The sequence below is a fragment of the Odocoileus virginianus genome, chromosome 7 (assembly GCF_023699985.2).
Source record: "Odocoileus virginianus isolate 20LAN1187 ecotype Illinois chromosome 7, Ovbor_1.2, whole genome shotgun sequence".
Lineage (NCBI taxonomy): Eukaryota > Metazoa > Chordata > Mammalia > Artiodactyla > Cervidae > Odocoileus > Odocoileus virginianus.
The window spans coordinates 21,927,276-21,950,049 of NC_069680.1; the positions used below are offsets into that span (position 1 = coordinate 21,927,276).

At 38.8% G+C, this 22,774-nt stretch overlaps 1 protein-coding gene across 3 annotated transcripts in view; it reads left to right on the forward strand.

The window, feature by feature from the left end:
- Positions 1-22,774, forward strand: part of INPP5F (inositol polyphosphate-5-phosphatase F) — an 89,677-nt gene that overhangs the window by 52,363 nt on the left and 14,540 nt on the right. For 2 of the 3 annotated variants that reach the window (XM_020907880.2, XM_070470288.1), the window contains 10 exons: positions 5,598-5,726; positions 5,951-6,118; positions 6,237-6,293; positions 7,893-8,091; positions 8,724-8,903; positions 9,778-9,845; positions 15,226-15,350; positions 16,363-16,440; positions 17,336-17,456; positions 18,652-18,780. In XM_020907880.2, coding sequence (XP_020763539.2) covers positions 5,598-5,726; positions 5,951-6,118; positions 6,237-6,293; positions 7,893-8,091; positions 8,724-8,903; positions 9,778-9,845; positions 15,226-15,350; positions 16,363-16,440; positions 17,336-17,456; positions 18,652-18,780 — 1,254 coding nt within the window. Of the gene's footprint in view, positions 1-5,597; positions 5,727-5,950; positions 6,119-6,236; positions 6,323-7,892; positions 8,092-8,723; positions 8,904-9,777; positions 9,846-15,225; positions 15,351-16,362; positions 16,441-17,335; positions 17,457-18,651; positions 18,781-22,774 lie in introns of those variants that run through there. The other variant, XM_020907883.2, reaches the window with a different exon arrangement.

Consider the following 22,774-nt stretch of genomic DNA (forward strand, 5'->3'; position numbering starts at 1 on the left):
GACAGTGAGTCTGGGATGTTAACCTACAATACTATGCATTCATACTTCTTAAAGAATCATATAAATATTCATTCTGAGGAAGGTAAATGATAACTATAAGTAGCCTCATGTCTCTTTTGGGTTTATTTTATCATTAGATGAACTTGTAGCAAACTTTAAAAATAAACTTTCAAGTTTTAGCATTTTTTTGAAGTTGTTGGTAAGGACGTTAAGGGATATTGGGCCTCTATCAACTCTGTTCCAAGCCCAGGAGGAGTGTAGATTTAAAAAAAAGAAAAGAAAAACAAGGAAGACATTGCCAGGCCTAGAGGGAAACTGCATCTTATCTTCATGGACCAAAAATGGAATAGTAGGTCAGATAGAGGCCATAGGCCTCCTAGGTTCTGGATCCATAAGCAGGCAGTGGTCGGTGGAGATTTGGTCCCTATAAAGTGAAAGAAAGTGAAAGTTAGTCACTCAGTCTTGCGCGACTCTTTGCGACCCCATGGACTGTAGCCCACCAGGCTCCTCTGTCCATGGGATTCTCTCGGCAAGAATATACTGGAGTGGGTAACCATTCCCTTCTCCAGGCCATCTCTACACAATAAAGGGCACTAAATGGAAGCCTGGATCCCTGTTCAGTACTTGAAGCCTGGTGCTGGAGTGGACTCCCCAGTTCATGAAAGGTGGCTGTTAGGTTTTCTGCTCTAAGTGAGATGATTGTGCATAAAACAATTCTTCAGTCTGTTAAGCCAGCAGCACCTCCCTTGAGAAGCAATGGTTTAGGCAAAAGATATGGATCTGAATTAACCCAATAGCGATCAGCATGAAATAGTTGGGGTTGATAGAAGAGACTTTATCAGGGAGAGTAAAGGAAGATGACTCGAAGATTTCTTGCTTAAGTTGTACAGTTGGTGGTATTGCCTGAGATAGGGCATACGGGAGAAGGAACAAGATTTGGGAATTGGCGTTGTTGAGTTTTGGAGTTGCTGAATTTGACAGACTAGTGCCAATAGTGGGGAAATGTTGTATTTTTGGGTCATGAGCTCAGAGCAAAAGAGTGGAGTTAGAAATGTGGAGTTAAACATAGTAGGAGTTAAAATGAGGTTGTGTGTGTGTGTGAGTCACTGAGTCGTGTCCAACTCTTTTCCACCCCATGGACTGTAGCTCATCAGGCTTCTCTGTCCATGGGATTCTCCAGGCAAGAATACTGGAGTGGGTTCCCATTCCCTTCTCCAGGGGATAGGGGATGAAATGTTCTCAGCAGAACATGAAGGATGGGCAGAGAGCTAAGGATGGAACGTCAGGAACCACCATCATGTTGAGAGAGAGAGAGAGATGCTAGACAGAGAAGGAACAGTCAGAGATCTGGTAAGAGCCCAGGGAGATGGGTTTCATGGGGACCAGAGGAAGAGACAGCAGGAAGTGATCATTATTGCCACATTCTATGACTTGTCCTTTTCAGAGTGGAGGGGGGCGGGTGTCCTTGTTTCACTCTGCCTCAGGAATTGCATTGGGCTGTCACTCTTTGATCTACCCCAGTCAGACTAGCACCCTCACAGTTCCAAGGACTATGGCACAGAGATTTCAGGGTTGAGGAATGATTAAAAAAAAAAAAAGGTTCAGTAAACTTCAGTGGTGTTACAAGGTGGTAGGAAAGAGGCTCATAGAGAGCTCTCAGTAGAGTAAAGGGGAGTGAATGACGGACAAGGTGCTGACGCTTAAGGGGAGACGCTGGGAGGCTAGCCTTGCGGAGAACACAGCTCCCGTCCTTTTGCGGATGAGGAGAGTGTGGGTGCAGGCTAGGTGTGCCGCTACAAGATTACTTTAGAATAGCTAGATAGTTAGAATCATCTTTGATGTATTCCTGGGGGAAAATCTTGCTGGCTTGAATGCTCTTAAGGAATAACTGTATCTGACAGGTGCATAATATTCTGTTGGAATATTAAAATTGTAATATCTTATAACTAGGTTTGAGGCATGTTTTCAGATTTTTTTTAAAAAAGAAAGTGCAGCAGCAACAGGGGACTAACAGAGCTTCTTGGCTGTCCCAGGAATTCTGTGCTAACCAACGTCAAATGGATGTGAGGTGTATTCATGGAAGAAGGGAAGTGATGGTTTACCAAGACTACTCTTCTGACATATGTGTGAATCTGGAGCTTACCACTTCACATTTGTAACATCAGAGCCCATTCATTCATTTAACAAAGGTTTTTTTTTGTGACCTCCTGTACCAGGTACTGCTAAGGCCCCTGGAGAGATGAGTCAATAAAGCAAAGGTCTCTGGTGAACGTGGGCAGGCAATAAACATTAACATGATTATGTTATGTCTTATGTTGAAAAGTAATCAATGCTATGGGAAATAAAAATTGAGTGCAGTAAGAGTGGTGGGTGGAGTGCCAGGGGTGGCGATTATGGTGAGATATCTCGGGAGATATCTGGAGGGCATCACCAACTCAATGGACATGAGTTTGAGCAAACTCTGGGAGATGGTAAAGGACAGGGAAACCTGGCATGCTGCAGTCCACGGGGTTGCAAGGAGTCGGACACGACTGAGTGACTGAACAACATTTGGGAAGAGGATGAACAGCTAGAACAAAGGCCCTGAGGTGGAAGAAGCCCTGACGTGTGAGGAACAGCAGGTAGCTGATGTGGGTGGAGTGGAGTAAGCAAAAGGAAGAGAGCCACAGGAGATGAAGGCAGGGGAGGGAAGATGAGGGTCTCATTTTGGATGTGTTGAGTGTGAGGTGCCTGATGGAAATCGGAATTGAAATGTTGGCGCTTGTGATTCTAGAATTTGGGAGAAGAGCGGGGCTAGAAATATACCGTTGAGAGGGAAGGATTGGTGTGTCGATGGTATTTGAAGCCAGGAGACTGGACGGAATTGCTGAGAAAGTGAATGTAGACAGGACTGAATCTGGAGGTGCCAAGATGTTAGGAAGTGAAACGGTTGGGAAGGAACCAGTAAAAGAGGTAAAGAGTGCCAGTGGAAGTCAGGTGAGACAGTGTATCAGAGAGGATGAGGGACAGAGGAGCTGTGTCAGATGCTACTGAGCAGTTAAGATGAGGACCAGGAACCCGCCATTGTGTTTAGCCAAGGAGACCACATGGGTCACACTGAAGATAGGTTAAGGTGGAGTGGTGGGGGCCAAAGCCAAGTTGCAGTGGGCTGGGGAGAGAACAGGAGGAGAGGAATTTGAGGGTTATAAAGAAGTAGGATCCTAGCTGGCACAGGAAGGTGTTAGAGGAGAGAAATATCAGTGTGTTTCTGTGCTGGTCTAGTGATCAGGCAGAAAGAAGGGAACAGAGAGAATTGCTGGAGCAACATCCATATTCTTGATTCTGTCTCCTTCCCCATCATGTCATGATCTGGTTAGTTTTGCTTGTGTGTGTGCTAAGTTGCTTCAGTCATGTTCGACTCTTTGGGACCCCATGGACTGTATCCCTCCAGTATCCTCTGTCCATGGGATTCTCCAGGCAAGAATACTGGAGTGGATTGCCATTCCCTCCTCCTGGGGATCTTCCTGACCCCGGGATCAAACCAGAATCTGCTGTGGCTCCTGCTTTGCAGGTGGATTCTTTACCTCTGAGCCACCCAGGAAACTCTTGGAGGAAAATTTAAGTTAGTTCGGGTTTCAGCAGGATGACTGTAGATCTTTTTTACTTGCCCTTTGGTTCCCTTGTCTTCCCTTGGTAGGCCAGGAGGAGTGTAAAGTTGTAGTCATGTTGTGAAACCCATGTAAATTGAGTGTTTGATAGCCAGAGCTTTAAAAAGACATAAAACCCGTAAGATTGCATTACATCTAAATTCTTGGTTCAGTTATCAGTTTCCACTTCCAATTTGATCGGAACAGCCTCCTTCCTTTTTTAAAAGGATAATTTACTATCAGAACTTGAACTAGGGCTTCTCTGGTGGTCCACTGGTTAAGAATTCACTTTTCAGTGCAGGGGACACAGATTCAATTCCTGGTCTGGGATGAGCCTGTGCTCTGCAACAAGAGAAGTCACCACAATGAGAAACCTGTGCACCACAACTAGAGTAGGCCCAGCTCACTGCAACTAGAGAAAGTACCCCCCCCCCCCCAATACAGCAGTGAAGACCCAGCACAGCCAAAAGTAAATAATTAATAATTAAAGAAAAAAAAAGACTGGGACTAGTTTTTGCTCTCCTTGTTTTTCTCATCCTCTTTATTATCTAGTAATAGTTCTTTGGTAAGTTCAGTTCAGTTGCTCAGTCGTGTCCGACTCTTTGCAACCCCATGAATCACAGCATACCAGGCCTCCCTATCCATCACCAACTCCTGGAGTTTACTCAAACTCATGTCCATCGAGTTGGTGATGCCATCCAGCCATCTCATCCTCTGTCGTCCCCTTCTCCTCCTGCTCCCAATCCCTCCCAGCATCAGGGTCTTTTCCAGTGAGTCAACTCTTCGCATGAGGTGGTCAAAGCATTGGAGTTTCAGCTTCAGCATCAGTCCTTCCAATGAATACTCAGGACTGATCTCCTTTAGGATGGACTGGTTGGATTTTGTTAGTAAGACACTACTAATAATAAGCATATAGTAAATGTTACCTCCTAACAGGGTTCTGCCACTTAGCACAGCAATAAAACCAGTGTATTGAAAAACTGGAGTTAGTCTGCATATGATTAATAGAATCCATGTGTCCCCTTCAGAATGTTTGGTTTATGTGTTGAGTCACATGAAATTATATGTAAAATGCTCAACTCTAACCAGATGGTCGTCTCTAAAACCTTTGTACCTTTCTCTTGTCTAAACCTTTCCATCCTCTTCCTCACCTTTGTGGGTTAGACTGCTCATTTCCTGCGGCTCCAACTTTCTGGTTCTCCAAATTTAATCTCTGGACCCAATGAATGTGTTTTTATGTTGATTTCATCAGTGTGTGTGAGGATAGAAGGGGAAAGAGTAATTGAAATGTCCAGATTTTAAGATTCCTAATAGAGCAGACTTTTGACATCTTCTCACCCCAAATACTCCATTAACTAGCACTAATGTTTAGCACAGATTGCTGTAAAGAAATGTTCCTAGAGCATAGAAAATGTGTTTATTGCACTAATTTTAATCTTGTGTGCCTGTACGTGCTCAATTCGCTTCAGTCGTGTCCACCTCTTTGCAACCCCATGGACTGTAGCCCGCCAGTCTCCCCTGTCCATAGGATTATCCATAGCAAGTATACTGGAGTGGGTTGCCATGCCCTCCTCTAGGGGATCTTCTCTATCCAGGAGCCTCCTGAGGCTCCTGCATTGGCAGGCAGATTCTTTGCCACTGAGCCATCTGGGAAATCTCCGATGCCAGTTTTTAAAGCATTAATGAACCCCAACCAGAGCATTTTATTCTTCAGTTTTATTAGATAAGAGCTTACTATAACCCCTAAGTATATCCTGCCCTGTTTTTTTGGCTTGCGCTCTGCTGTAGCTTTCTAATCCTTGAAACCACAGCTGTGTTTTCTAATATCAGTGGACTACTTGGTCATTTTACTTGCTCTTGAGGTTTTAACCAGGATGCTTGAGCAGTAGCTACACTTGTGCACTCATGCTAGAAAATTTAGCAAGCAGATATTAGTAATAATGAATTCTCTTTCTCTTCCTAATTATGTAGCTCTGTAAGAAGCATCATTTTGGAATTAACAAACCAGAGAAGATTATACCATCTCCTGATGACTCAAAGTTTCTACTGAAGACCTTTACGCATATTAAATCCAATGTGTCTGCTCCTAATAAAAAGAAAGTAAGAGTTTGATTGATATGGGCTTGGAATTCATCTTTGATTAGTTTTAAATGGAGGGGCGACTTTCCTGCTACGAGACTTATTTTCAGACTACTCATCATCTTAAAGCACTGTCTCTGCATATCCTTGGGATTATTTTTCACTTTTCTCCTAGGGAGTTGTGTGGTATCCACATAATGCCTTGCATTTAATTCCTGCAGTAATAGTAGATACATTTCTTCTAGGTTAAGGAAAGTAAAGAAAAGGAGAAGCTGGAGAGAAGATTACTTGAGGAGTTGCTGAAGATGTTCATGGACTCAGAATCCTTTTACTATAGCTTGACCTATGACCTGACCAATTCTGTGCAGAGGCAAAGTGCTGGAGAGAAGGACCCCCGTCCCCTCTGGCAAAAGGTACACCTCACAGCTCAGAGCAGGGTTTGCCCCCAGAGCAATTTATGGACCTGTTTGGCCTCTATGGGAGAACTGAAACAACATGTTTCTGACCTATTTGTTTTCTACCTTCTTTCAGGTTGATGACCGATTTTTTTGGAATAAATATATGATACAAGACCTTACTGAGATTGGTGTGAGTAGTTGTTTCTGAAATATTCTAAGGTAGTTATAATTGTTAAGCAAATATTTTTAAGTTGTACTAAAAGAAATTTTAAAACTCACATAATGTTTTACCCTGTAGAATGGGAATCATTTAGCTAGGGAAACCAAGGTACTGTTTTAAGGCAGTTCACAATTCAACTATATGGCCACAGACTTATCTTTTTAGCAGGTTCCCGTAGGACATTCATAATTTAAAGCTATGGAACTAATATCCATAGAGTTCCTCTAAAAGATATTTTGTTTTTACCCATTGGAAATGTTGAAACCCAATTTTCCTTTAGTGAGATAGTGAAGTGAAGTTGCTCAGTTATGTCCAACTCTGCGACCCCATGGACTGTAGCCTGCCAGGCTCCTCCATCCGTTGGATTTTCCAGGCAAAAATACTGGAGTGGGTTGCCATTTCCTTCTCTAGAGGATCTCCATGACCCAGGGATCAAACCTAGATCTCCTGCATTGCAGGCAGACTCTTTTACCGTCTGAGCCGCTAGGGAATCCCAGTGATTAAATGTTCCTGTTTCCTCATTTGCATTTATTGCTGGAACAAAATTACAAATAATGAGAATGGTAATGAAAATAATGAATGTGCATAGATCCTTCGCCTCACTGTTTTCAACTCTAATCACCTTCCTGAGATCCTGTCTACAGGCTCCATAAAACAGAACTGTGAGGGGACTTGGAAGACATGGTTGTGAAAAAAAGGGGTGGATTTGAGGTTGATGCTGAGATCTGTATTAAGGGTAGATACAGATATGGAGACAGGGCAGAAAGAGGGACAAAGAACAACTTCTCTGGAGCACTTTTCATCCTTTATTATCCCCGGATACAGTCAGTTGAGAAATTCTCTGACTATTCTTAGTCTCAAAGACTAAGAGGAGATCTTTGCTTTTAATTAATACTTATCTAATTACATTGGATGACTTTTTAAAATATTTATGGAAATGATTTTTTTTGGTTCATTGACTGCTTAGATTTTAGCTGGGCGCAAAGCAAGACTTTGTCTAAACTAGAAAGCAGAATAGACCTTTGTGTTTCATAACTAAGTGATCAAAGTTGGTTTTACTAAAGGCTTAATACAATTGTGAGTTAAAAAGCAACCTTTAAGCTATATCTTTTTTTATACCAACAGGAATAACTGTACTAGCTACATTTGTTAAATCCTTACTATAAGCAGGCAGGCATTTTATATTTTACTCATTTAACCTTCACAGTAACCTTATGAAGTTGTTGTCTTATTTCACAAAGCAGAATGTCTGGAGGCCTGGAGAGGTTAAGTCATTCTCCTGAGTGAGGGAGTACGTGGTTGTGCCTGTATTTGTACCCAGCCATCTAGCTCCTATGCTCTGGTCCCTCAGGCAGCTCCTCTTGAATGACCACCATAAAGGAAATGAAAGGCTCTGCCCCCTCCCTCCCTTCTTTCCTCAGTGTTCTCCAGTAAGCAGAAAATATGGTTAAAGAATGGAAGGTTTCTGCTTCTAATAAGCTAGCAAGTATGTGATGTCCACTGCTTGGCTTTAAGGAAGTAGCAGTGCTGTACGGAAGAGAAATAACATGGTGTTCGTATTATTTTCAGACACGAGATGTGGACTTTTGGATCATCCCCATCATCCAAGGTTTTGTGCAGATTGAAGAGCTTGTGGTTAATTATAATGAGTCATCTGATGATGAGAAAAGCAGCCCAGAGACCCCGCCTCAGGAGTCCACCTGTGTAGATGACATTCACCCACGATTTCTAGTGGCTCTCATTTCACGCCGAAGTAGACACAGAGCAGGTAGGTGGAGGGCTGTAATAGTGTGCAAATCAGATCCAGGCAAGAATGGAGCATCGCAGATGAATTGAAATGCTAATGGCAATAATGGATTTGGAAAAACAGCTTCAAAGTGCTCAGTGACTCTCAGTAGTGTGGTGTAATTGGGGCCCAATTTTTTGGAGAGAAGTGAATGGGAGAGTGTTAACAAAAGGGGAAAGAAAAGGAGGTATATTGTGGAAAAGAGCAGAAAGTCACTTGGGATGTGCTTCTAAATACCATTGTTCCTACCTGACAGCCTATATCACTGTAGTAAATCCTTAGTGCGAGCACCTTTGGGAAAACCCTCCTCTTTCAGTTCACAGGCATTATCTCAGCTTCAACTTTTAAAAAAACACTGGTGAATGCAGGCATGATTTGGGGTAAGTTGATACTGTGCTGCCTAGCAGTTGCATGTTAGATCCCCAAGGCTATCCTGAAAGACACAAATTTTTAAAAAAACTTTTTATTTGGTATCAGGCTGTAGCCAATTAACAATTATTATGATAATTTCAGGTGAATGGTAAAGGGACTTGATCATCCATATACATGTATCCATTCTCCCCCAAACCAGACTAATTTTTAAAATTTTTGCTGTTTTAATTTTTTTTTTTTAGGAATGCGTTATAAGCGAAGAGGAGTGGATAAAAATGGAAATGTTGCAAATTATGTGGAGACTGAGCAGTTAATTCATGTGCATAATCACACTCTGTCGTTTATTCAGACACGAGGCTCTGTGCCGGTCTTCTGGAGCCAGGTTGGGTATAGATACAATCCAAGACCTCGGCTGGACAGAAGTAAGCCTGTCAGTTACTTGGTTTGCAAACGATGATTTCAGAGGAGATGTTTTTAAAATCCTAGATACTTCATAGGTTTGGATTTGTCAGTTCATTTAAGACAGTAGCTGGTACACTAAGATTTAATAGTGATATAATAATCTCAAAAGCATTAATAATAGTGGTTGCTGACAATTTAAGTAATTAACAATAAAAAATTGCAAAGTAGAACATCACATAGCTAATTTCACAGATTTTAATTTGTTGTTTCTTTGAAGAATACTTTATTACAGTGCTTAATTTTGGAAAAGTGTAAATATAGCCAGTATGTGTGGAAGCAGGAAATACCTTAATGAGACAGTGTCTTCGCAGAATAGGTAGAATCTCTTTTCAGATGTTTGCTGTGAAAGGTTTGTTGTTTGAAATATTAAGGATTTAATTTCTTCAAATATTTTAACTGGAATAGCTAAATCATATTAATCTAATTAGATTACTCAAAGGGGCTGATTTTAAAATTGTTTACAGAATATTTTTCACTCAAAACTTAATTCATATTTATGAGACTTCAGCAAACTTTAATTTTTAATATTGCTTTAAGGGCTTTTTATTAATTTATTATAAACTACATGAAACCTTTTCTGACAAGTTGGTTGAATATATAAATAAATGCCATGGTTTCATAGTTGACATCTTCAGTATGTTTCAGTTTAGTCTAATTGGGGAAAAAAGAGAACTCAAATCTTCAGCTTAGCATTTCATTTTAAAATACTAGTTTTAGACATTCTTAGTTACATTTGGGCTGTTAGTGTTTAAAGGAAGAGTAAAGATGGAATAGACACTAAGCTCTGTCTTAAACATGGGAAGGAAAAATAGATTTTGTATCACTTCTTCGTAGGTGAAAAGGACACGGTTGCCTATTTCTGTGCCCATTTTGAAGAACAACTGAAAATTTACAAAAAACAGGTGGGATTTCATCTGTAGTAATAAGTGCTCCTTCACATTTTTAGAAATGGTTGTGCATCTGTTTAAATTTAATGAAGATAACAACATACAGCTCATAATTAAGTAAAATGGCATTTGTCATGAAGTTAAGAAACACATAAGCTAAGAGTATTCTTAGTATTCAATAACAATTATTGAGTCAGCTATTTTAGACTGTTTTTAGATGAGATTAGTCTACTACTATCAGTTATCACAATCTGAGATAATATCTAGAGTAAGACATGAAAGGCATCTTTTAGGTCCACCTTTTGAGGTAACAATTAGAAATATCCTTCAGTATCTTTTCTTCTCTGCAAACCTTTCTTATGTTTTCGTACAGTCAATATGTAGATATGTGAACATATAAACCAAAATCATTTGAGAACTGTTGGGTGAATACAGTTTCAACAAGATGACCAGATTTCATATAGATTAATATAGAATCATCTGTGACTCTTCTTATCTATTAGCAGTGACCAGTCTGAAGGTATAATGCCATGGGATGCATTTTTATAACCACAGCACAAACAGGAAGATATAGCCTAAAATCTATTGAACATACAAGAGAGATAGCATATATATGAGGGGAGGGGGGTGTTGGGAGGGGAAGTCTACTGGAGAACATAGAAGAAAACCTGAATAAATGGAGAGACAATATCATGTTCCTGGATGGAAAGACTCAATATTGAATAGACTTTAGTTCTTGCAAAATTAATATATAAATGTTTTGCAGTCCCAAAGACTTTCCCAGCAGGGAAATAAAAAGGAAGTCCTCACATTGGAAACAGTTATATAAAGTGTGAAAAGAAGAAATAAAGGCAGGTAACTGGGGAAATGAGAACTGCCACACATTGCTGGAGATCAAACCAATCAATCCTAAAGGAAATCAGTCCTGAATATTCATTAGAAGGACTGATGCTAAAGCTCCAGTACTTTGGCCAACTGATGTGAAGAGCTGACTCATTGCAAAAGTCCCTGATGCTGGGAAAGATTGGGGGCAAGAGGAGAAGAGGGCAAGAGAGGATGAGATGGTTGGATGACATCACCATCTCAGTGGACGTGAATTTGAGCAAACTCCGAGAGCTAGAGAAGGACAAGGAAGTCTGGTGTGCTGCAGTCCATGGGGTTGCAAAGAGTTGAATATGATTTAGCAACTGAACAGCAGCAGCACTTCGCTGGGAGGAGCATCAATTGCTGTGGCCACTTTTGAATGGTATTATCAATCAAAATGAAATATGCTTATCCTGTTAGTATAGTAATTTGCTTTTTGGCCCTGCATGCCATATACAGAAATCAGTTCCAGATAGATATGGATCTAAATATGAAAGGTTAAGCAATAAGCCTTTTAAAGGAAGATATTGCATTTAGACCACCTTTTGACCTTGAATCTTAGACAAGGTTTTAAAAGAACTAACTGTAATAAAAAAGTAGACTTTACTAAATTTTGATTTTTATGAAAATTATTGAATTATTATATATTTTCAATATTAAAACACTACAAGTGGTATATTATTTATTAAAATAAGATTTTTAAAGTACCAACCATAGTGAAAAATTGGTAATTTGACTTTACTAAAATAAAGAAATTTTTGATTATTAAAAAGCACAATTAAGAGAATGGAAAGGCAATTCAGAAAGTTGCAGAACACATATATATGACAAAGGGCTTATATCTAGAGTACATTAAGAATGCCTTCAAATTCATAAAAGGTGTACAACTCAAAAGAAAACTGGACAAAAGACTTGAGCAGATTCTACATGGCAAAGGATAGTCCAAGTACAATAAACAGGAAAAGGTACTCCACTTTGTTAATCATTGGGAAAATGCAAATTAAAACCACCACTCACACACTAGGATGACTAAAATAAAAAAGATGAAAATACAAGTTTTCTCGAGGATGTGGAGCAGCCATAACTCTTATACAAATTAAACAAAAAACTTAAAGCTCCCTGAGAGAAACATGTTTAATCAAGGAGGCATGTGTAAACCTCCTTTATTGCAGCATTTAAAAAACCCAAATTGTTCATTAGGCATTCAATGGATAAAGTACAGCATATCTAAAATGTTGAATACAAATAGTTAAAAATGATAAGATGAAAAAAAATGATAAGATGCATCTGTGTGTACTAATGTGAAAATATCTTAAAATCATATAGTGGAGTGAGAGGAAAACTATATAACAGCATATGGCATGTTACCACTTAAAAATCCCACAAAACAAAACTGTGCCATTTATACATATGCAGTTCTCTTCCATATATATGTGTGTGCTCACCCACACATGGCATGCACACTTTTGAAGGGACGTGCTTAGATGACCTGAAAGGGTACACTTCAGACTTGCAGCAGGAGTTACCTTCCGGGAAACCTGTGGACTAGGTGTGCTCAGGAAGGACATGACCTTTATCCACATTTGAATTTTTTACAATCTGAAAAAAATTTCATGTATTTGCAGTGTGTGTAGTTAAAGTAGTATTGTGGGCTTCCCGCCAAACAAGAAATTTGGGTTTGATCCCTGAGTCAAGTGCCAAAAAATCCCCTGGAGGAGGAAATGGCAACGCACTCCAGTATTCTTGCCTGGAAAATCCCATGGACAGGGGAGCTTGGCAGACTACAGTCCATGGGGCTAAAAAGAGTCAGACACGTTTAAGCTCAACAGAGCCGATAAGTAGTATCACCTACTTACAGTGGTAACACCTAATTGTTATAAAAATTGAAGTAATACTGAGGTATGTAAAGAAAGTAGAAGAAATAACCTCTTGACCACCCTTGTTCCTGCTCCCTGTTGACTTTCATGACCTGTTTGTACACATCAGTCTTATGGGTGTAGGTATTAGCAGTCACCTGTTGCTTTCTAACGGTACCCCAAGGGTATCCTTTTATCCATCCTCATCCCTTGGGTAATTGTTCTGGGAGGTGGTTATATGGTTGGTCTGACTCAGTCATGGTGTCGCTACTGTTGCTCTTGCCTGTGGTTGGTATAGGTGTGGGCCAACGCATGTTTTTGGCACTTTGACCAACAAGGTCTGATGTGAAGAGAAGTCTGCTGGGAGGCTCCAGGCAAGATTTCCTGCTCTAATAAAAAGAGATGCAGGAACCCACAGTCCCTCTGTGGTGGTTGTGTCTGGATTTGACTGGTAACTGCTGCAGCTTTATCCAGGCTAGTTCATTAGCTTGAGGATTGATCAATATGTGAAAGATGGTAGAACAAAAGAGCTGGTATTGGTAACTACTGAATAAAGAAGTTCCAGAACCATGCAACCTCCAGACTTCTGAGATTCAGAACAGACTTCTGTCATGAGATTTGAGTCAGGGATTTGTTATTTGCAGCAAAGAAACATCTTGACACGTGCATATATATGCATTCGAAATTTAAGTCAAAAGAAGGCTATAAGCTATACCATATACACTGTTCTGCAACTGTTTTCACATAGTAGCTGATGGCTATTATTCAACAAGTTCTCCATTGGTGGACCTTTAGGATATAGTTTCTGCTTGCTCTTCTAAGATTCCCCAAAGAACATCTTTTACATGATTTGAAATATGTATGTGCTGTATAGACTGAATTTTTAGAAGTGATATGGCTGGATCAAACATTCAGTTCAGTTGCTCAGTTGTGTCCGACTCTTTGTGATCCCATAGATTGCAGCACGCCAGGCATCCCTGTCCATCACCAACTCCCGGAGCTTGCTCAAACTCATGTACATCAAGTTGGTAATGCCATCCCTCTCATCTTCTGTTGTTCCCTTCTCCTCCTATCTTCAATCTTTCCCAGCATCAGGGTATTTTCCGATGAGTCAGTTCTTCACATCAGGCAGCCAGAGTATTGGAGCTTCAGCATCAGTCCTTCCAATGAATGTTCAGAACTGATTTCCTTTACCATTGATTGGTTTGATCTCCTTGCAGTCCAAGGGATCACACATTAGATTAACTTTAGGTTGATACCCACCACTCAGTTGCTTCCAAAAAGATCATTCCAGTTTATACTGTCAGCAGCAAGAGCTGGTACCCATTTCTCCACATATTCACCATGCTGTCCATGTGTAGTATTCGGTTTTTTCCTGTCTATAGATTAAAACTGGCTTTCTATTTTAAAATTTACATATCATTATTAACAAAGTTGCAAATCTCATGTATATTGGCTATTTGTCTATTTTCTCTTCTGAATATCTTCTGAATCCTTTACCTGTATTTTTCTTACTGCATTTATAGCACTCTATATTTTAACGGTTTTTGTGTTGCAGGTATATTCTCCTAGGTAGTCCTCTATTTTTCTTAATGTTTGCTTATACTGTCATTTGGTACACAGAGGTTTTAAATGTTCATGTTGTCACATCTGTCCATCTTTTTCTTTGTGCTCTCTGATTTTTATTATGCTTGGAAAATCCTGTGACATCCTACAATTAGGGAAAAATCATGCTGACATTCTTCTTGCTTTTTTATAACTTGAAAAAATATTTAGATCATTAATGCATCTAGAATTTCTTTTATATATAATGAAGGGGCTAACTTAAGTCCCCCCCCATGTAAATAGACAGTTATCCCATTGTCATTTATAGTATGCCACTATAGTATATTACAGTATAGTAATATATAGTATCTACAGTATAGTCTGTGTATAGTATAGTCCATATTCTCTGCGAATGATATCATCATAGCTTAGATTCCTCTGTGTTCATAGGTTTGTCTTGGCCATCTGTCTTGTTCTGTTGAGTCGTTCATTTTTCTGCACTCATACCATAGTTTTAATCACTAGATTTAACATATGTTTTGCTCTTCAGTGAGACAAGTCCTTTATTGGTTTTCAAAATTTTTCCCATATTATTTACTTTTCCAGAAAAACTTTAGAATTAACTTGCCAAGTCTTTACAAAGATCCTGTTTGAATTTTCACTGGAATTGTTGAGTGTGTAGATTAAGCTGGGGAGCCCTGACATCTTTACAATATTGAATCTTGCCATCCGGCACCATGGTGTCTCTCTCCATTTACTCAGGTTTTCTTTTATGTGTTTCAGCAATGTTTCGTAGTGTCTAACATGTAGGTCTTGTATATTTCTTTAAAAATTATTCTAGAGATTTAAAATATCTATCATAAAGGAACTTGTTTTCATTATGTATTCTAACAGGTTATTGCATGTATGTAATGTGTAAAACTATTCTTGCCATTGATGTAAATTCTCATAAACCTAAGTGTAACAAATGAAAATCTAATTTTATAGGGGAAAAAACTGATGCTTGAGTGGATTAATTTCTAAGTCTAGGTACAAAGTATTTCTAAAACATAACTCTAAATAAATTCAGTGAAAATCATGAGTCTCAGGTCTGATTAACTGAACTTTTTTGTTTTTCCCCACTCTCACAGGTTATTATTAATTTGGTAGACCAGGCAGGAAGAGAGAAAATAATTGGTGATGCTTACCTGAAACAAGTGTTGCTCTTTAACAACTCACACCTCACCTATGTTTCATTTGATTTCCATGAGCACTGGTAAGACGGCTTCCTGAAAAATTGCATAAATCTTAATTATATTGAATTGGTTCATAGTGCTTTTCAGGTCAACTATATTCATTCTATTAATTTTTGAGAGTTTGATATTGAAACTCCAAATAAAAATCTTAATTTTTCTACTTAAAAGAATTGTAATGTATAGTAGAACTGTATGTAACTTTGTTCTGTATTTTCCAAGTCTCCTGTAAATGTGTTATCATACTTTCATAATTTAAAAAAAAGAAAGAGAAAAAAAAGATGGCTTCCTGAGATGAGTTTTGATCAGGTCCAGTTTGTGTAGTAGTTGCTGCCACAGAGACCTTAGGTTTTCTTCTCTTTTTTATTGGGAAGAAAATCATGTTCTCATTGTTAGAAAGGAGAGGATGATCATTTCTTAGTTCCATTTTCATATTGGTTTTATTTTACCTAAAAATTAATAAAAGTTAATTCTTCCTGAAATATTCAGTCTTTTTGTTCCAAAATGACTTCAAGACTCAGAGTTCCTTTTTTCCTTCACTTAATTAATGGAGCTTTTTCTTTCTGCTTGAGTTTGAGCCTGGCAGAAGCAATAGCGTTCCCTTAGTTAAAACATCCTGCTGGCCTGTCTTCATACTCCGTTAGTAATAATGCTCTCCCTTGGGATAAGTTCACTAGTTATCTGGAAAGCAACGATCATTTTGATGGTAATTTTAACTCGTGTGTATTCTGAAAGCACATTTCTTTTGTCTTAAGCCTGGCTCTAGTTTTGGTTCATTTACCTAGGTATTGAAAACTTTGGTGGGGAAAGAAGCTTCCGGTGGCTGTGATGTGTTTCAGTGTATTCTTAAGCATATTTTCTCTCATAATGCAGATTACTTGTAAATATTTATATAATTTCCCATATAATTTAAAGTAGTATTAATCTCATATTTACAGTAATAATTTTAATTTTTCCAAGCAATCTTAGATATCATATCTTAAGCTTAAAAAATATTCTTAAAGATGTTTTTATTTCTTTTGGCATGTATTTTAGCAGAGGAATGAAGTTTGAGAATGTCCAAACACTAACAGATGCCATTCATGACATTATTCTTGACATGAAGTGGTGTTGGTAGGTATTTCATAAGAAATCAGTTTGATAAGCTCTAGGTCTGTCAAAGCATATGTTTTTGTCTAGTACTATAAGTGTTAAAATAATAGCAGGCTGGGAAAGAATTTTTGTTTTTCTTGTTTCACTTCCAGATTCCTATTCTCCTTTTCAAAAGTATTAGTTGTTAGGTATTGTTAGCTTTGAACAGGAAGAAGGTGTCAGATGATTGGCAAAATGGAGCAAAGTGCTCTATGCCTGTTATTTAATTCCTTCTAATGCTCTGTCCTCTACATTTCTTCTTGGTCCCTAACATGGGAAGGAAAGCTTAGAGGTATTTGGTCTCAGTTTTGAGACATTTAAAAACTGCTGGAGAAGAAAGAGGAGGAGGAGGGAGGAGTAGGAAGGAGAAATTGGCTCAAAGGACAGAAGAGAACATTTGATTAGATTTTAAGGCCACAGGTGGCCAGAGGAATTAGATGAGTGAGGCAAGTTTCATGATTCCACCCTGGGTGGTAGAGTGAATTAGTCTGTACAAGCTCATTTAGATGCATTTCTGCTTGAAGGGAAAAACCAGGGAACAGGATGTTGTTTTAAAGTGCCTTCTGGTTTTAAATGTGTAGAAAAGCATAGCTGGGGTTTGTGTCAGCTCTGCCTAGTACTTGCATGACTCAGGAAAATCACTCTGCATCTCAGTTTTTTGTTTTTTTTTTCAAAATGAGGGTAATATCTTCCTTGTCAGGTTATTGTATAAATTACCAATAAAGTCTGCAAAGGTCTCAGTAATGCCTGCCACATGATATTCCAAGCAAATAGATAACCAGTGTTGCTGTTACCGTTATACTGTAAAGAATTGTTGGTTTTGAAAACTTTTTAAGTATTTCCTATTGTAAAGTAATTGCATACTGTTTTTGAAAAGGGTTGATCAAGCTGGAGTAATATGTAAGCAAGAAGGGATTTTTCGTGTTAATTGCATGGACTGCCTGGATCGCACCAATGTGGTCCAAGCTGCCATTGCACGAGTGGTCATGGAGCAACAGGTAATCTGGAGCCCACTGGGTTGTGAAATTCATCTCTGAAATCTTCCTGCCATAGCACATTTACAGCATGCAACCATTCTTGTTGCTTTAAAACCTGGAAAGTACAACCTTTGCTAGAAATCAGTTGAATCAGGTGGTGTTTTCTTAAGTACTCATTTAAAAAACGTGAGGCTCAAAATTTAATAATGTAGTGGGTGGCACTGTGTAGTCATTTACTTTTTTCTCTCAGCTACACACCCTCTCGCCTGTTCTTGGGGCATGGGGTCTGCACGCCACCTTTCTGCTCGACCACCTGCTTCCATATCAGGCTCTGCCAGTAGGGGCTTTCCAGGAAGACTATGAGGCTGAAGGAGGGAAAAGGGACAAGTTTGTTCACCTGTTATATTCCCATCCCACCCTCTCTGGGGCTGTGAGTCCTTTGGCATCACAGAACCAGCCTCTTCCCTTTGTGCCCCAACCCTCCTGGTGGCAACTGTTTCCTGTAGTTATTATATCTCTTACCTCTGTGTCTCCTTTTAGATCTTTCATCCTTCCAACACCTGGGTAATGAATTCCCAAGGTTGAATTCCTAGCATGGTGTATTGTTTTGTTTTCCTGATAGAGCCTTGTGACTATCCTTAGAGGAAGTCGTCTTCTGTTGCATTGAAGCAGCTAGGCTTTGGTGATCAAGCTCTGGCCCTACCACATACTAGATGTTGACCCCATGCAAAGGGCTCAACCTTTCCAGACTTCTTTCCTTTCATCCATAAAATGAGGGTACTAAGAGTATTGATTGCATAGACTTGTTATGAGGAATAAATGAGATCATTTATTTTAGAAAGCTGTTGGCATATGGCACCAGACTTAACCTTTACTGAGCACTTACTGCTCTGCTACTATTAATATTGTTGTTGTTTCTATATGATTTTTTGATAGTTAGCTTCACTTCATAGCCAAATTTAAAAGAAAGGTACAGTAATATGAGTCTACACATTAAAAATAACACCAGAACAGTATGAATTTTTTATTCTATTTATTCAGATGTAGCAGTTCATAAAGCTGTCTTTCAAGTGGTACTTTACTTTGAAAAAGTCTGAAAACATTTCCTGAAGGGTTCTAAATTGTATATGCATATGCTTCCTTTCTCTGCAGTATATGTTTTATGCTATGGTTTCCTGGCTTATCTGCAGTTAATCTACCAATGTATTCATTTTAGCTGAAAAAATTAGGTGTGATGCCCCCAGAGCAGCCATTACCGGTGAAATGCAATCGGATTTATCAGATAATGTGGGCCAACAATGGTGACTCCATTAGCAGACAGTATGCTGGGACAGCTGCTCTGAAGGTAAGTATCTGTGGGTCATTCTGTGGGACACAGGGTGTGGTTTAAAACCAATTTGGTTTTTGAGGGAAAAGCATGTGGGTTTCAGGTGGTAGGTCTACGTAGTTGACTCTGGAATGTTTGGGTAAGGCAGGGGTCACACTTCCAAATTCCTGCAGGTGCCAAGTCATGTGACATGAACTGGCCACTCATTAGCTTCAAGGGAGAGATGGGCGGTGTGTGCCTGAGAAAGAGCGTATGATGACTCGGGAAGGTGCTCTTCTGCTACTTCCTAATGGGGCAGAGGTCCAGTGTTGCCAGAGCGCCCAGTTTTCAAGGGAGTTTGGAAATCTGGACTTTTGTATGTAATAGTTGGTTTCTAAAACTTTATACAGACAAAACAAAACATGTCTGTTGGTGGGATTTGGGTCCCTAGTATAATTTGCCTCCTCTAAATTTGAATCCCAACCCAGCCTCTTACTAGCTCTATGACTGTGGGCAAGTCACTTAAATTCTCTGTGTCTCTCTCTTCATTTATAAAATAGGAATAATTCTAGGCCTACTTCAAAAAAAGTGTTGTGGGATTATATGAGCTAATACATTAGAGCTTAGATCATTCCTTGACACACAGTAAAGGGTGAAGAAATGTTTTATTATCTTTTTGTGATTGTTTTACATAGTCTTTTGAGGATCCTACCAAGCTGATCTTCACAGAATTTAATGTAAATGTAAATACAATCACTGGTCACTAAATACTCCCTCTGTTGGCAATAGGAAGTGGTTGAATTAGTTTAAATTAGGTTTATGGTTATTTTCCCTCAAGGTAAATAGTTTACCTCAAAACATTTGTTTAAAAAATTCCTGGATAAAATCTTAAAGATTCCACCGGAAAACTGTTAGAACTAATAATTAATTCAGTGAAGTTGCAGGATACAGAATCAACCTATGAAAATCAGTTGTTTCTATACACGAATAGAGATTATCTAAAAAAGAAATAAAACAATCCCATTTATAATAGCATCAAAAACAACAAAATACTAAGGAATAAATTTAAACAAGAAGGTAAAGGATCTGTACACTAAAAACTAAGACATTGATAAAAGAAATTGAAAGCACAGATAAGTGGAAGATAGCCCAGGTTGATGGCTTAGAAAAATTAGTGTTAAAATATTACCCAAAGCCATCTTCAGATTCAGTGTAATCTCTATCAAAATTCCATTGGCATTTTCTACTAGAATAGAAAAAACAGTCCTAAAATTGATTTGGAAACACATGAGACCCCTAACAGCCAAAGCAATCTTGAGAAAGAACAAAACTGGATGCATCCTACTTTTGATTTCAAACTATACTGCAAAGTTGTAGTAATCAACACAGTATGGTACTGGCATAAAAACGGGCACAAAGACCAATGGAATAGAACTGAGAGCCCAGAAATAAACCCACATGTGTACAGTCAACTAATAATTTGACAAGGGAGCCAAGAATAGTCAATAGGGAAATGATAGTCTCTTCACTAAGTGCTGTTGGGAAACTGAGATATTCACATGCAAAATAATTAAACTGGACACCATTCACAAAAATTGAATTGAAATAGGTTAAAGACTTAAATGTAAGACCTGAAACTTTACTTTACTCCTACAAGAAAACATAGGGAAACATTTCATGACATTGGCCTTGGCAATAATTTTTCTGACTGACATCAAAAGGAAGAAAAGTAAAAATAAACAAGTGGGATAACATCAAACAAAAAATGAATGAAAAGACAACTCATGGAATGGGAGAAAACCATATGCAAACCATATGTCTGAGAAAGGGTTAATATCCAAAATATGTAAAGAAGTAATGTCACTCAATAGCAAAAAAAAAAAAAAAAACAAAAAAACCAACTGATTTTAAAATGGGCAAAGGATTTGAACATTTTTCCAAAGAAGATATACACATGGCCAGCAGGTACATAAAAAGGTGCTCAGTGTCAGTAATCCTCAGGGAAATGCAAATCAAAACCACAATGAGCTATCACCTGTTGGAATGGCTGTTATCTAAAAGGCAAGAGATAACAAGGTTGGCAGAAAAGCTCACCCTTGTACATTGTTGGTGGGAATGTGAATTGGCATAGCCATTATGGGAAATGGTAAGGAAGTTCCTCAAAAAATTAAAAATGGAAAATTAAAAATTAAAAATGGAATGTATGATCCAGCAATCCTATTTTATAAATATATATCCAGAGAAAATGACATCAATATCTGGAAGAAATACCTGTACTCTTGTTCACTGTAGCACTATTCACAGTAGTCAAGATCTGGGAAGAACCTAAGCATCTGATGCCAAATGAATGGCTAAAGAAGATGTTGACAAGGGAAGCAGTCATACAAATTTATATATATATATAAAATGGAATATTCAGCCATAAAAGGAAGAAAGTCCTGGGATTTCTCTGGTGGTCCAGTGGTAGGGAGTCCACCTGCCAATGCAAAGCATACAAGTTTGATCCTGGTTCAAGAAGATCCCACATGCCAAGGAAGAACCAAGCCCGTTTGCCACAACTCCAGAACTCACTCGGTAGAGCCTGTGAATCGCATCTACTGAAGCCCAGGTGCCTAGAGCCCATGCTCCACAACAAGAGAAGCCACTGCAATGGGAAGCCTGCACACAGCAATGTAGACCTAGCGCAGCCAAAAATAAATAGTTCATTTATTTAAAAGAAGAAGGAGATCCTGACATTTTTAGCAACATGGATGAACCTTGAGGGTATTACGTTAAGTGAAAAAGTGAAATCAGGCAAACAGAGAAAGACAAGTAATGCATGATCTCTGAACTTCCCTGGTGGTCCAGTGGTTAAGAATCTGCCTGCCAGTCAATGCAGGGGACAAGGGTTCAATTCTTGGTCCAGGAAAATCCCACAGGCCATGAAGCAACTAAGCCTGTATGCCTCAGCTACTGACACTGGCCCCTAGAGCCCATGCTCTCCAACAAGAGAAGTCTGTGCACAGAAACTAAAGAAAGCCTGCGTGCAGCAACAAAGACGCAGCATAGCCAAAATAAATAAAAATAATGCATGATCTCACTTATATGTGGAATTTTAAAAAGTCAAAAACTCACAGAAACACTGGGATTGATGGTTACCAGAGGATGGGGTAAATGGGGAGAGACTGGTCAGAGTACAAAATTTCACTTATAAGTTCTGGGGATCTAAAGTACAGCATGGTGACTATAATTAACAATACTATATACACACACAAAATATACTGTACACCTTAAACTTATGCAAGGGTACTTAGAGGAATACTTTTTTCCTTTGATATTAAAATTCTTTGGATGCAGCATCCATGTCTCTCTTTTCCATAATAGATTCCTGTTGCTAAATTAATATTTTCTGTGGATGACCTAACCAATTGGCAACATGTTCTTCCTAAATTATCACTTTTAGGACAGGGCCTATTTCTAAGATTGCCTTGGATGGAAATAGTGGGGTTGATATGGGGGAAAAAAGAGACTGTGCTTTCCCTACCTCTCTAGGGACTTGCTCTGACACCTTTGTTGTGAAAACCAAGAGAAACAAAACAATTAAATCTTCATTGGATCATTCTACAGGGATTGTAATGTGCAGCAAGGTATGGAAACCTGCTCTGTCTGTATTTACACACAACCACATACACAGGTTAAATACTGTTGTAATAAGCTCCAGGGAACTGGCCACATTTTCTCACATCAGATATTTGTGTGTTTTGAATATCATACCAGTTGAAGGCTTGAAAATCTTTTTGTTTTGTTATATATAAGTTTTGACCTATAAATTCTAGATATTCTAAAGCACCATCTTAACTGTGAAGGTGGATAACACCAATAGCGTGTTTAGTTGTTTGACAGGCTTGAATCTGAGTCAAATACTACTAGATATTTTAATTACATTATTTGGAAATTGTAAAAGCCTATAGAATTCCAGTCTTGAATCGAAAACCCACATTGACTTCAGGAACATTTTTGTGTTTGCATAAATTGTCAAAGTGACTTTTTTTCT